At 38.7% G+C, this 14,525-nt stretch overlaps 1 protein-coding gene across 2 annotated transcripts in view; it reads right to left on the reverse strand.

The window, feature by feature from the left end:
* GRM3 (glutamate metabotropic receptor 3) overlaps positions 1-14,525 on the reverse strand; it is a 226,577-nt gene that overhangs the window by 24,315 nt on the left and 187,737 nt on the right. Inside the window, exon 4 of one of the 2 annotated variants that reach the window (XM_059396940.1) lies at positions 682-1,748. The exons of the other annotated variant lie outside the window; for it this stretch is intronic. Coding sequence (XP_059252923.1) covers positions 682-1,748 — 1,067 coding nt within the window. The remainder of the gene's footprint in view (positions 1-681; positions 1,749-14,525) is intronic. 2 annotated transcript variants of the gene reach the window in all.

A 14,525-nucleotide genomic window follows, 5' to 3' on the forward strand; every position in this document is an offset into this window, starting at 1 on the left:
TGATGCCCAGAAATTTGAACTATGCATTGCTAGAGACTTTATGAATAATCACTTCATTAGGTTACTTGAACTTATTGCAGTAGTATTTTTAACTAGTTTGAGGAATATGCAGCAAACACCTACAGAAACTAAAATTGTATAACAAGTGTAACAAATTAACATTATGTTTTAATCTCTTTTAGAGAAGTAATGATGCTTATTTGAAGCTTGAGTCACAGTGTTTAGATCTGATATTGGCTTAATGTTGGAAGTCTCTTTTAATTTACGGATTAATTTGTGGCAGCCAGGTCCTCTTTCATATTACTTGAAGTATTCTCACCAGGTTCTTAGTGGTTTAATTCTTACCCTCTGGTGAATCACTTTCTAAATGTAATTAAAAGTTTTAGGTGGGCGCGTGTATTATATTTTTCTCCTACAAGTTTACAAATTGCTTAAATGACTATGTCATTTACATTTATTTTCCTTTCTGTGACTAGCACGGTGCTTTGTGTATTATACTCACTAATTAAGTGCTTTTAAAATATTTTGGATTGATTTCCATATATAATATGATGGTTCCTCTTGGCATTTGCAGTTACCAACCTAATAAATGAGATGAAATAGGTCTATTTCAAATCCTACATAGCAAAATATTGGCAGGATAAGGGAAGAAGGAAAAGAAGAAACCATTCAAAGACTTACTCTGTAATCACTTGATGTCACATAAAATATAGGGAGGAAGGCCAGCCAAATGATGCACGTGGTATACATGGTAAAACCGATGAACTTAGCTTCGTTGAAATTTTCTGGGCACTTCCGAGTTTTGAAGGCGTACACCGTGCATAAGATCACCAGGATGACATCGTAGGTCAGCGAGATCAACATGCTGGCATCTCTGACATTGCATTTTAAGATGACTGTTTCCCGCTTCTCTGGGAGGGTGTAGCGTCTGGTGCCTGGAGCCTCCAGGATCAGCCACACAGACACCACCACAATTTGCACCAGTATCAGACCCAGGCAGATGAAAACCTGAGAACTAGGGCTGATGAATTTCGGCCTCTGAGCGCCATTCTTTACCCCATCAAAGATGCGGGCGATGCAGTTTGTCTTGGTCAGCAGGGCTGAGTAACAGATAGCGAAGGATGTTCCTAGCCCTAGTCGGCGCAGCGCACAGATGACTGGGGATGGCTTCGCGATGAAGAAGAAGGTCATGCAATAGGACAGGCTGACCCCAAACAACAGGATGTAACAGAGCTCCCGGCCTGAGGCTTTGACCAAGGGCGTATTGTTGTGCTTGATAAAAACAGTCACGACTATGCAGGTACACATGAAACCCAGGCAAGCGATGGTCACCGGACCGATGGCCCAGGCGTCTTCCCACTTGATGTAGTCCTCGGGAAGATTATAGCAGCCAGACAGGTCTGCAGTGGGCCACTGCCCGAGGCCACAGTCGATGCAGGTAAACTCGTCAGCCAAGTATTCGTAGGGCTCACAAGGGATGCAGATCCAGCAGCAGACATCCCCTGGTTGCATGTTCTTCATTTCATTGGGGGCACAGGGGTCACTGCACTGGGAAGTGGGGACTGAGCTCCGGGACCAGTGGATAGCATCAACATCCAGGGATAAGGTTTCTGCCCAGTGACCAACCTTCAGGTAGGAGTACTTGCCACCCACATGCTGGAAATTGAACACGTTGTACCGTCCCATTCCATCTCCAAAAGTGTCGAACTTGACAATGCTATCCGCACCTTTATTTGGATTGAATGGAGCTGTGACATGTAAAGTGAAAGGGGGAAAAACAAAACACTGTTTAGACATTGAGGGAGAGATCAATGACTTGATGCCCGGCTTCTAGCAAAACTGAAAAAACAGCGAACAGGGATTCCAAGGCTGAAATAATTGACTACCATGGAGTTTACACATTAAAAGCTACTAGAGTACTCGTGTATTTACGAATTCATTCACTTCACATTTCCAAGTGCCTCCTGTGTGCCAAGTGCTCGGGAAAATCCTGAGCACAATACAGCGCCTGCCTTCAAAGGAGCTGATTATGTAACAGAGGAACTGGCAACCACGTAGTTGGAGTCTCTGCCGTGTGTAAATATTCATTCCCTTAAAGATTTCACTGTAGGAACCGGGCACAACTTTGTGTCTCATCCTTATTACCTATTTATGGTGTATAGACAACAAAGTGTTAGATGTTTTCATGAAAATAGAGAATTAATGTGAAGAATTTTTCTCTCTCAAAATGAAGAAAAAGCTTTTCATTACAAATGTACAGTATGCTGCCTTTTTAAACTGTTTTAAAACAAATATGATTGACATACAATGTTATGTTCATTTCAGGTCTATACCAAAAGGATGAAACAGTCCTATACATTACTCAGTACTCACCACAATAAGTATAGTCACCATCTGTCATCATACAACAGTATTATGATATTATTGACTGAATTCCCTATGCTATAATTTACATCTCCATGAATTAGTCACTTTACAGGGCAAATTGGTACTTCTTAATCCCATTCTGTACCTTTAATCCCCAACCCCTCACTCATCTCCCCTCTGCAAACACCATTTTGTTCTCTGTATTTAAGAGTCTTGTTTTTGCATTTTTAAAATTTGGTTTGCTTTTTAGATTCCACATACAAGTAAAATCATATGGTATTTGTCTTTTCTCTGTCTGACTTATTTCACTTAGCATAATGACTTTGAGGTCATCCGTGTGGTCACAAATGGCAAAATCTAGTTTCTTTTTTTTAATGGCTGAGTAATAGTTCATTTTGGTACACATGGTGAAACCAATGAACCCCACACCCCACATCTTTCTTATATTCATCTGTCAGTGGACACTTGGGTTGCTTCCATATCCTGGCTACTGTAAATAAAGCTGCAATAAACACTATTTTTTCGAATTAGTGTGTTGTTTTCCTCTGGGTTAATATTCAAGTAGTGGAATTACTGGATCATATAGTATTTCTCTTTGTAATTTTTAAAGGAATCTCCATAATGTTTTCTACAGTGGCTGCCTATGGTATGCTTTTAAACAGTTCAGGTGACTCAGAAGGGAAAAAATGGTAACCCACCCACAATCCTTTAACCCTTATATTTTCATATTTTAGGGTATATTCATGCTCTATATAGCACGTTTATATTCTCATAAACATACTTGGCCTGGATACCTTAAAGGCACCAACAGTATATAGAAGCTAGGTGACAGTGCATTAAAGTTTGTTCCTGACAATACAGTGTCCAGAGCCCTCTCCCTGTCTCACAGCTTGCTGCAAGGATTCAAGAAGAGCAGCTCTCCGAGTATCTATGTTTCCTCTCATCCAGCTGTTTGTTCATCATGTTTCTCTTGCCAGTGTCTGGGGCACCCTGACTATCTGTTTTTATGCTACCTGCTTTGGTCTGTGTGCTTACTATTTCATATTGTCCATCTTTATGCTTTCAGTGGGTGTAGAAGAAGAATGTTGCTGATATCTACAGGTGCACAGGCAGACTCTACTAGTTAGACTAGGGTTGCCTGTGTCAATAAGTAGACCCCAAATTGTCCAATGGCTCAAAAAGAGAGACATTTACTTCTCCCTCATGAGATCTGGGTTGGTGGGTGTCTCTCCTCCACAGGGTGATTTGGGAGCCCAGATTCCTTTCGTCTTGAGGCTGTACCAATTTGCAGGGTCTCCTCATCATCGGTATCCATCCAGTGGAAGGAGGGAATGTGAAGCAGGTGTCCCTCCTTCTTAAAAGGGTAAACCTGGAAGTGCATCTGTTTCCATTCACATCTCATTCAGTAGAAATGAGTTTTCCAGGGCCACACTCATGTCAAGAGGGGCTGAGAAATATAGCCTAGCTAATGTGTGCAGCTAGAACCCTGCCATGCAATGAGAAAATGGAATATGGAAGACACTGTGTCCTTACTCTGCAGGGGTTTTCTGTCTGTTGCCTTCTTCCTGAACTCCATTCCACCTTCTCTGGGGTTCATGTTGTTCCAGCCAGGGGGCAAACATCTTACCTTTCTTGGGTGAGATACTTTATGAAGGAGAAGGGTCCCTCATTGACTTACTTGGTGAAAAGAGACTTGACAATTTACCAAGTAGCCCTCTCCTGCTTAGGGCTCATAGATGCTCTTGGTGGCCTGCATTGGGTGGTTTACCATGATGTTTCAGATCACATATAAAATCTGTTAGCAAGTGTAGTCCAACACACCAAATTTATTCCTCATTTATGATTTTTTTTTCTCTCAATGATTTTGTTATCTTAGTTGCAATTCAACTGTTTTCTTTTTTTCTCTTTTTGGTTTTTGGATCTTTTTTTTACATTTCAACTTTACTAACTAATCTTTACCTAGCTTTCTGTCACATTACACAACCCCATCACATATGCCTATGTGTGTCTATATTCTAGCTATGAAGTGGCTTTGAGCTCATAGTGAGACAGAGGGATGTGGTATGAGGGCACAGTGTGGGATTTAGATGACTTGTATGTGATTCTCATCTCTGTCCTTTAACAGTTAGCCAGATTAATCTTTTTGACTCTGTTTTTTTAATCTTCAAATCATAAATAACAATTACAAATAAAGTAATATAAAAATATAAAATTAAAATTTTCTACTTATTTTTAGCACTTGCCAGATATGAAACTATATGATAATTAAGTCTATGGTATTTATTTTTTCTCTTCATCTCTTTCTACAGTGGTATAATCTTTTTGCCATTGATACAAATTTCGACTATGCTCTAATATCTGTTGGAATGAGTGAAAACAGGAGTTGAAACAACTTCTTACTATAATTTTAAGAGTAGGAATCAGTATCAGAATTCTTACGTTACATAAAACATATCTTGTTTGGTCTATCACTAAAGTTTTAGGGACTCCTCTCATATGTTACTCCATTTATGTTACAAATCAATGAAATGTTTAATCTTTTAACACATTTTACATCAAGTGTAATAACTTCAGATGTGTTATTAATTTGTTTACTCTCAGCTATGCAATCAATCTCCACCAATGTTCAACTGATATCAGATTATTCTGTAAAAGATTTGTGAAACGAATGTGTTTTGCATTCTTAATTAAAATTCTTCGTTTTTTTTTAAAAGATTTTATTTATTTATTTGGCAGACAGAGATCACAAGTAAGCAGAGAGGAAGGCAGAGAGAGAGGGAGAAGCAGACTCCCCACTGAGCAGGTCCTCTGATGCAGGGCTTGATCCCAGGATCAAGGGATCATGACTTGAGCCGAAGGCAGCCGCTTAATGACTTGAGCCATCCAGGAGCCCCAAGTTCTTCGTTATTTTAACAAATATTTTAAAGTTTCTTAAGAGTAATGCATTTGATAGATGATAAAAAATGCTTGCTTTGTCTTTTCTGAGCTGGAAAGTGTTATGGGTAAGACTGTTGACCTGTGAGCTAACAGTATAAGCACTAGAAATAGAAAACATTCCTTTTACAAATCTTTTCTGGAAATGATCTAAGGTCATCAACTGGATATTGGAGGAGACTGGCTAGTTGAAGTTAACAGAATAAATAACACATCTGAGGTTCTTGCATTTGATGTAAAACATGTTAAAATACTCAAGGTTTCACTTATTTGTGATATATGAAAGGAGTCTTTAAAATTTTTAATGATTTGTTAAGCATAAAATAAAGAAACTGAGTTTGATGTTAACATAAGAATTTTGATAGTTCTTCCTACTTCTGAGGCTAAGCTAATAACATTTCAATTCCCACATCTTTTTCTTGTTGGAAGATGTTGACCATTAATACATTTAAAAGATCATAGATAAAGACTTTAGCTCTTGCTTTTGCAGAATGTTGCCATTATTTTCATGAGACTATTTTAAAGCTGAGTGGCAGAATATATTTAGATTTTCATCAGTTTTTCTCCTCTCTACCTTTTTATTTTGAAAAATTTCAAACCTACCAAAAGGATAAAAGAAAAGTACAGGGGACACCATAGTATTGGGATCACCTAGAATTAACTAATTGTTAATAGTTCATCATATTTATTTTATCTGTCTCTATTTCTTTTTTGCTAATATATTTGCTATTAAAATTCTTTAAAAGTGAAATAACTATACGGAAGTATGTATAGAGCAGGAGTTGGCAAGCTATAGCCCATGGGCTACATTCTGCCTCTTACCTATTTTGTAAATAAAGTTTTATTAGAACATATCATGTTCATTTGTTAAGCCATATTATCTATGGCTGTTTTCCCACTACACCAGTAGAGATGAATAGTTGTACTTGAGATTGCATGGCCCCCAAATATTTACTATATGATATGTTCCATCAAAATCATATAAACTTTTATTTTATAAAAAATTGGCGCATTTCATATCAAAATATATAGAGCAAAAGGAACCCATACACAGCAATTTGGAGCATACAATTTGGTAGTAAAGTTAAATACTCGTGTATCTGTTTTTTTAAAACCTGTTTTTTATACATGTACCCTAGAGAAATTCTTGTACATGTGTACCAGAGACATGTAGATGAACGGTGTGAGTACTGTGTATAAGGGAAACACAAGTGGAAACAACTTCAGTTTCCAAAAAATTGGCACCAAAAAAATATTTTGTGTATTATTCACAATATCATATTGTTATGAAATAAAACTAATGGTGGCAATGGGAACAAAGATGGATGTATTTTAGAAACAATATTGTGTGAGAAGACAATATGACTCTACTTTTATAAACTTCTGAGATGAACAAAACTCAGGGGTTGCGTACAGAAGTGATAAACTTTTAAGAAAAAGCAAATAAATGATAAAGACAAGATTCAGGATAATGCATATTGGGTGAGAAGGATGTATATAGAAGGATGGGCCCGGAAGAGCGCAGAGATGGTTACCCATTATCTTCTGTTTCTTGTTCAGATGAAGTGTTTCCTGTGAATGATTATTTTATTGTTGTACTTCATAAACTGAACTAAGTATATTCTTTGTATGGCTTAACATTTCATAATGAAAATATTTAAAATATTAAAATGTGAGAATATGCTCTTCCAGACACAATAGGTATATTAATTAATCTTGTCACTCGAGGGGACTAATGTTGCTAGTGTTTATTTTTCCTGATTAGCACATTTGGGGGCTGAGCATGTAGTTACAATCAATTGCTCCTGTCCATATAATGAATTACTAGGAGATTTGCTAAGATATAATGGAAAATATAAATAATTTATATATATTAATTACAATCAGGGAAAGAACTACTCCATTTAAATGACATCAAACACAATAAAAAACCTCAGGATACATTTAACAAAATATGTGAAGGTGCAATTTACTTTATATCCATTTTGGATCTAACCTCAAGAACTGTTAGCTAATAAGTTTATGTTGCTTTAAGTGACTAAATTTGTGATAATTTGTTCCAAAGGCAATAGAAAACTAATATGCACATTAAAACTATGTCACATGTGTGCACCTATTCTGCTAATGAGGCTCTAGAGAAGCCTCATTACACACTGCTGGTGGGTAGGTAAATTGGTGTGCCCCCAACAGAGGGCAACTTGACATAGATTTTCAAAATTATAAATACACATGAATTTCACCCAGCAACTCCAATTTGTGGAATGTATCCTATATACATATTTGCATTTGTGTCAAATGATGTTTTCAATGTTTTATTTATTTCAGAACTTTATAATAGAAGAATATTGGAAATGATCAATAATGAGAAAACTGAATACTGTATAGTTATGGAAAGAAATGAGGGATCGTTCTGGGTGTCACATGTTATGGAGATATAACAAATATTAAAATGACACCATTAGAAGTAAACAAAAGCAGTACACTTACTATAATGTTTAATATGCAATCTTTATGTAAATGGAAAAAACAGAAGAATCTATTCCTTTCTTTATTATATGCAAAGGAACTCCAGAAGGATGCTCAAGAAAGTGGTTACCAATGGGCACGGAATCAGAAAGAACAGTTGCATGACAAAGATAGGAAGAAACTTTTATTCAATTCTTTCATAGACTTTTTGCATTTTGAGGCATATGAATATGTTACCTATTCAAAATATAATAAAAAAAGGAAAACAGAAATTGCCTATCAGTTTTACATTTGAGTGAACTTCTAACCTGAGAGTGACTGAAACAAGCAGAACAAAGAAATGTGAAGTCCACAGAGACAGCACAAGGAGCAAGGTAAACACTTTAAAGCACGAACATCTCTGTTTTTTTGACTGTTTCCTAAAAAACAAAGAGGCAACCCACGGAATGGGAGAAGATATTTGCAAATGACAGTACAGATAAAAGGTTGATATCCAGGATCTATAATGAACTCCTCAAACTCAACACACACGAAACAGACAATCCTATCAAAAAATGGGCAGAGGACATGAACAGACACTTCTCCAATCAAGACATACAAATGGCTATCAGACACATGAAAAAATGTTCATCATCACTAGCCCTCAGGGAGATTCAAATTAAAACCACATTGAGATATCACCTTATACCAGTTAGAATGGCCAAAATTAACAAAACAGGAAACAACATGTGTTGGAGAGGATGTGGAGAAAGGGGAACCCTCTTACACTGTTGGTGGGAATGCAAGTTGGTGCAGCCTCTTTGGAGAACAAGGTGGAGATTCCTTAAGAAATTAAAAATAGAACTTCCCTATGACCCTGCAACTGCACTACTGACGATTTACTCCAAAGATACAGATGTCGTGAAAAGAAGGGCCATCTGTACCCCAACATTTATAGCAGCAATGGCCACCGTCGCCAAACTATGGAAAGAACCAAGATGCCCTTCAACAGATGAATGGATAAGGAAGATGTGGTCCATATACACTATGGAGTATTATGCCTCCATCAGAAAGGATGAATACCCAACTTTTGTATCAACATGGACGGGACTGGAAGAGATTATGCTGAGTGAAGTAAGTCAAGCAGAGAGAGTCAATTATCATATGGTTTCATTTAATTGTGGAGCATAACAAATATCATGGATGACAGGGGGTGTTGGAGAGGAGAAGGGAGTTGGGGTAAATTGGAAGGGGAGGTGAATCATGAGAGACTATGGACTCTGAAAAACAATCTGAGGGGTTTGAAGTGGTGGGGGGGTGGGAGGTTGGGGTACCAGGTGGTGGGTATTATAGATTGCACGGATTGCATGGAGCACTGGGTGTGGTGTAAAAATAATGAATACTGTTTTTCTGAAAATAAATCAATTAATTTAATTAAAAAAAAAAATAAAGCATGAACATGCCCTGAGAGACAAGAAAAGAGTGCAGCATCTTCTTAAAAAGGAACAATCAGAGAACAGTCATGAGCTTCTGGAAAAGAAACAGCAGAACTAGAAATTCAATACAAGGATGGAAAGGTACATTTGAAAAAACTCAAGGTTTAACAAAAGTGCTGAGAAGGAAAGCAGGAAAAACAGGAAAACTAGTGACTACTCTGTGGAATTTCAACATTAATCAACAAGAGTTCCAGAAAGAGAGAGAAAATGGAGTGAGGACATTATCAAAAGAGTCAAAGTGAATATCTGTGGAGAATGGATGTGGCTAGAAAAAGAGAAAAGCAAGAGACAGTTGTTCTTTCTCATAAGCTAGTTGAATTCATGTAAAAATTATGTGCATGTATTGTGATAAAAATAAAACTATAAAGTTAAAAAAGCATGATGAATAATTGAGCAAGGTCATGCACAACAGCTTGCAAAGTAACTTACGGAAATGATATTTTGCAAATATTGTAACAAGAGCTTGATAAGGAGGGTGGTGAACAAATAGTACTTCTGGTGAAATTTTGTTTTTTAATACCGGTGTACCTGGTGCTAAATTTGTCCAATATATCACAAAGTATGGTCTAATGTCTAAATCATTTGAATGCAGAAAATCCATGCAAAAACTTCACATAAATGCATCACGAATTCTGAACCCTCAGCGGAAGCGTTAGCTTGGAACGAAAGGTTGCCGTGGCTATATTCCAGCGACAAAGCCTGAAAGGAGAACCTAGAAGAAAAAGATGAGCTGTGTCTGTCAAATATTCCACAAGAGAGAATAATCCCGTTTCTGAGGTTATTCCAAACATGCCCAGTCTGGGGAGTGCGGGGGCAGGGAGGAAAACCAGGCTCTTTCTCAGGTGCTGCTGGAGTCACTCCAATGACAGAGAGCCTGGAAGCTCTAGGGTATTGATCTCATTGCCTTCTTGACGCATTTAGAGTTGCCTCTGAGTCAAATGGCTCACCTGGGAAATAAAGTCCAGTGAACCAGAATCGTGGAGATCAGTTGTACGGGTCTTTGGAGTGAGGAGACTCTGGGGAGTTGCCTGTTTCTAAAGTTGAATTTCACCAAGGGAGCAAACATCATTAGAAATCCATTTGTTGTTGCAATAGTGTGAAAGAACCCAAATGAGAGGAGGGAAAAGGAACTGGAAGGATGGCAGAATTCTTTTGTGGAAAGATCTGTAAAACCTCCAAAACCCAATTTCAAGTCCTTTCACTGTCTGCCTCCTCAAAATCAGGTTCCAACTTTTCAGAAGAAGGCTGATGTGGCCCGAAGTCAGGAGAATGACTTCTCAGTTCAGCTCATTATCCAATTAGTTTTGAAATCAGTTTTTAATAGATTTATTTGAGAAGTTTAGTGCCAACGTGACCAGCTCTCCTAAGGCCCATTTGGTAGAGATGAGGGGAGCCCGTGCCTTAAAAATATCGTAGGTCAATGGCAGGAGACAATTAAATCAGTTCTTTATTTTTGCCTCTCAGACAGAAGTCCAATTAAGGTAAGACAATAATGTGGCTCTTAACAGGCTTTCAGTAATGGGAATATTACTGCCACGGCCTCAGTTCACATTCATAAATACTAATGAAGATTGCAAAAGCTACTAACGGCAACACGGCTCCAAGTTACAACATTTGCCAGCCAGGCAATCACTGAGGTTTCAGTGGACTAATCTGATGAATTGGAATAAAGACATAAATGAAAGGACAGAAAATGGCATCTCCCTTGAAAGACCTTATTGGAGGTCAAGAGGTAAAGCAACCAAAATCCTTTGTTTAGAGCAAACAATCATTTACAAACATCATGCAGCAGAGAGATAGGAAATAGAAAATACTAAGAAAGAATCCTTGGTATCAGTAATTAATTTCCCTACCGATTAGGAAGAAAATTGTGGATGCATTTCTCATGGTTATTTATCAACGGAACCTAGCTGCTGGGGCAAAGCACCATCTAGATGTCTAAGGTGGTCAGTCTCACATAGGAAAAATGCTTAGTAAGTACCCATAGTCCATAGTGAAAGGGAGTGTTCGAGAGAAGCTATTGAAAGAACATCAGGTTTTCTTGCGAGGTGGGTATTAATGACTTTGGAAAAGGACTTTCTTAAGTTGTCCTGAAAAGTTAGTATAGCTTATGCTTCTAATGCTTTATTACATATTATCCTGGTTGTCCTTTATCTATTCCACATATTACTGCTGAATTTTTCAGCCCTCAAAACAGCTCAGCAAGGACCAATGTGCTCTTAGATAAGAGTGGAGAGTGGGGAGGAAAGGCACAATGAGTCAAACTTAGTTAGATGCCAGTCCCTTTCTCTCCCAGTGCAGAGGTCAGGCTCAGGGTCAGCCTTTGCTTACTTGGTTTACTTCAGCTGGAAGTCTCAGGGTGGCTGCTGAATCTTTGGTTAGGGATCCTCTTTAATGGGAGATAGGGCTGTTATCCTATTGTTTTCTACCCGTTCCCACTCCCACGGCCCCTGTTACATAATGTACTGCTTTTCCCACAGACTCTGTGATGAATATTTAGACTTTCTAAAACTTTTAAACAGACTGTATATATAGAAAAATTACAAAAATAAGTGAATTATTACAATGTGAACATATGCCTGTATTATGACGGCTGTTAAGAAATAGAGAATTACCACCCATCCCCTCGTTCCTGTTCCTTCTCCCCAAAGGGCGCCACCATCATATGTTTTAGTACAAGGAACTAGTTTTGCCTGATGTTAAACTTCATACCAATGTCATCATAAAGTATATATTGTTTTGTAACATTTTTTGCTCAAAATTAAGTTTGGTGAAATTCATTCAAGTAGTGGTCAGAAGCTATAGTATTTTGTTATATGCGTTTCTTTATCTATGCTTCTGTGGAGGGGCATTCCTTTTTTTTCCCCCCCTTTTCATGACATCTTGAGCTTATATAAATAATGATGTATCTTTGACTGGGTTGTCCCAGAAGCAAATCCCAAGACTAGATTTGAGTACAAAAGTTGATGTGGGAGCTTGCAGGGGAGTAGAAAAGTAAGGTGTAGGGGCGCCTGGGTGGCTCAGTGGGATAAAGCCTCTGCCTTCGGCTCAGGTCATGATCCCAGTGTCCTGGGATCGAGCCCCACATTGGGCTGTCTGCTCCGCGGAGAGCCTGCTTCCTCCTCTCTCTCTCTCTCTCTCTCTCTCTCTCTCTGCCTACTTGTGATCTCTGTCTGTCAAATAAATAAATAAAATATTAAAAAAAAAAAGAAAAAGAAAAGTAAGGTGTAGACAGGAAAAAAAAATATCTCACAGAGTGCTTCGCTGAGTGCCGGTGGGTCTCGTTCTCTCTGGGGTCCTAGTGAACAACTAGGTGAACAACTAGTCACCTTAGTTCTCACTGATGTGGGAAACTGCATCAATTGGGAGTAGAGACCCAGTACCCCAGCTTACCCACCAGCTTGGGGAGCACAACTCTTGTTTGTCATTGGTGATAGCTTTTTCAGGGATGGTGGCTTCATGGCACTTTCAACCTGCTCTAGCTACAGGTGACTTGTGACCAGGAAAGCTCCTGGCAGCATTGCAGATGTTTCTACATAGGAGCCATTGTCTTAGATGAGGTTAGAGAGTGTGAAGGTGATGTGGGCAAGTCACTGAGAGCATCTCCCATGTGCTGCTATGACTAGTTCTATACACATGGCATTTGTCATATATTTGTGGGAACAAGTATGTGTATGTACATACATGAACAGAGTGGTGGGGTGTGTGTGTGGGCACAAGTGTATACACATATGTGTATGTATACAGGGGTGAAGTATATGCATATAAGCCCATTTAAGTATATATACATATGTAGTAGGACAGTGTATGTATATATGTACACAGTAATAAAGTGTGTGTGTGAGGGTACAAGTGTATATACATGTTTATGTATATGGTGATGAAGTGTGTGTACAAGGGCATATATGTATGGATATGTACACAGCTGTAAAGTGTGCATGTGGGGGGCATAAGTGTATTATGTATGTATATGTGCACAGTAGTGAATGTGTGTGTACGAGTACATATATGCATGAATATATAAAATAGTAAATAGTACTAAAGTGTATGTATGTGTACAAGTGTGTCTATATGTACTCAGTAGTGATGGGTGTGTGTACATGTGTATATAGGTATGTACATGTACACAGAAGTGAATGTGGGAGAGGTATGAAGTGCATATGTGTGTGTGTATACAGTGGTGACAAATGGTATACAAGTGCCTATATGAATGGGTATGCATATGATAACAAAGTGTGTGTGTGCAGGGCTTATCTGTATGGGTATGTACATAGCAGTGAAGTGTGTGTGTGTAAAAGTGTGTAAATGTATGAATAAGCATAAAGTCCTGAAAGAGCTACGTATTTGAGCTCCGGTGGCTTCACTTCCCTGATATCACTGACTTTGAGCCGTGCAGGTGGAAGTGTAGTGACGTCTTGGACATCATGTCATCAGGATCTCCTGCTGCGCTGACACAGTGTCCTGTATGTTTAGCTTTAAGAGAATTGAGTATAACAAATTAGAGGAGTAGCTGTTTCATGTCCATTTCTTTCCTCAATCCTAAGCCCCTTGACAATGTGTTGTTCGTCTCTGTTCCCTGGTCACCTGAGGCAATGCTGGGCACATAGTAGGTCTTTACTAATTGTTTCCAAAACTGATGAATACATTTATTAGACCAAAGAGCATGATCTTAGGAACTTAAAAGACACTTCGATCTCTGAATGAAATACTAATCTTAGGGAAATGGGCCTTTGCCCCTTTGTTTTGATGATTTACTCTATCACTTTGCCACCTTGGTTAAAAACCATGGGTCTAAGTTGTAGTTTCCCAGTCAGGGGTGATTTTGCCCCCAGAAAATATTTGACAACATCTGAAGAGATTTTTGGTTGAGGTCTCAGGGCTGGTGGTGCTGCTGGTCCCAGAGAGGGTAGAGACCTCCTTGGGGGTAAGTGTAGGGCTACCTAGTCTATGGTGCACAGAACACACTGGCATGGCCAATGTTATCCAGCCATTAATGTCACCACTACCAAGACAGAGAAATACTCATCAAGGGTAATACATGTTGAGATTTCTAGAGATTATCTGATAATGGCTCACTTCTTTTTTTTTTTTTTTTAAAGATTTCATTTATTTATTTGACAGAGAGAGATCACAAGTAGGCATAGAGGCAGGCAGAGAGAGAGAGGAGGAAGCAGGCTCCCCGCTGAGCAGAGAGCCCAATGCGAGGCTCGATCCCAGGACCCTGAGATCATGACCTGAGCCGAAGGCAGCGGCTTAACCCACTGAGCCACCCAGGCGCCAGGG

This window comes from Mustela nigripes, chromosome 4 (assembly GCF_022355385.1).
Source record: "Mustela nigripes isolate SB6536 chromosome 4, MUSNIG.SB6536, whole genome shotgun sequence".
NCBI classification, from domain to species: domain Eukaryota; kingdom Metazoa; phylum Chordata; class Mammalia; order Carnivora; family Mustelidae; genus Mustela; species Mustela nigripes.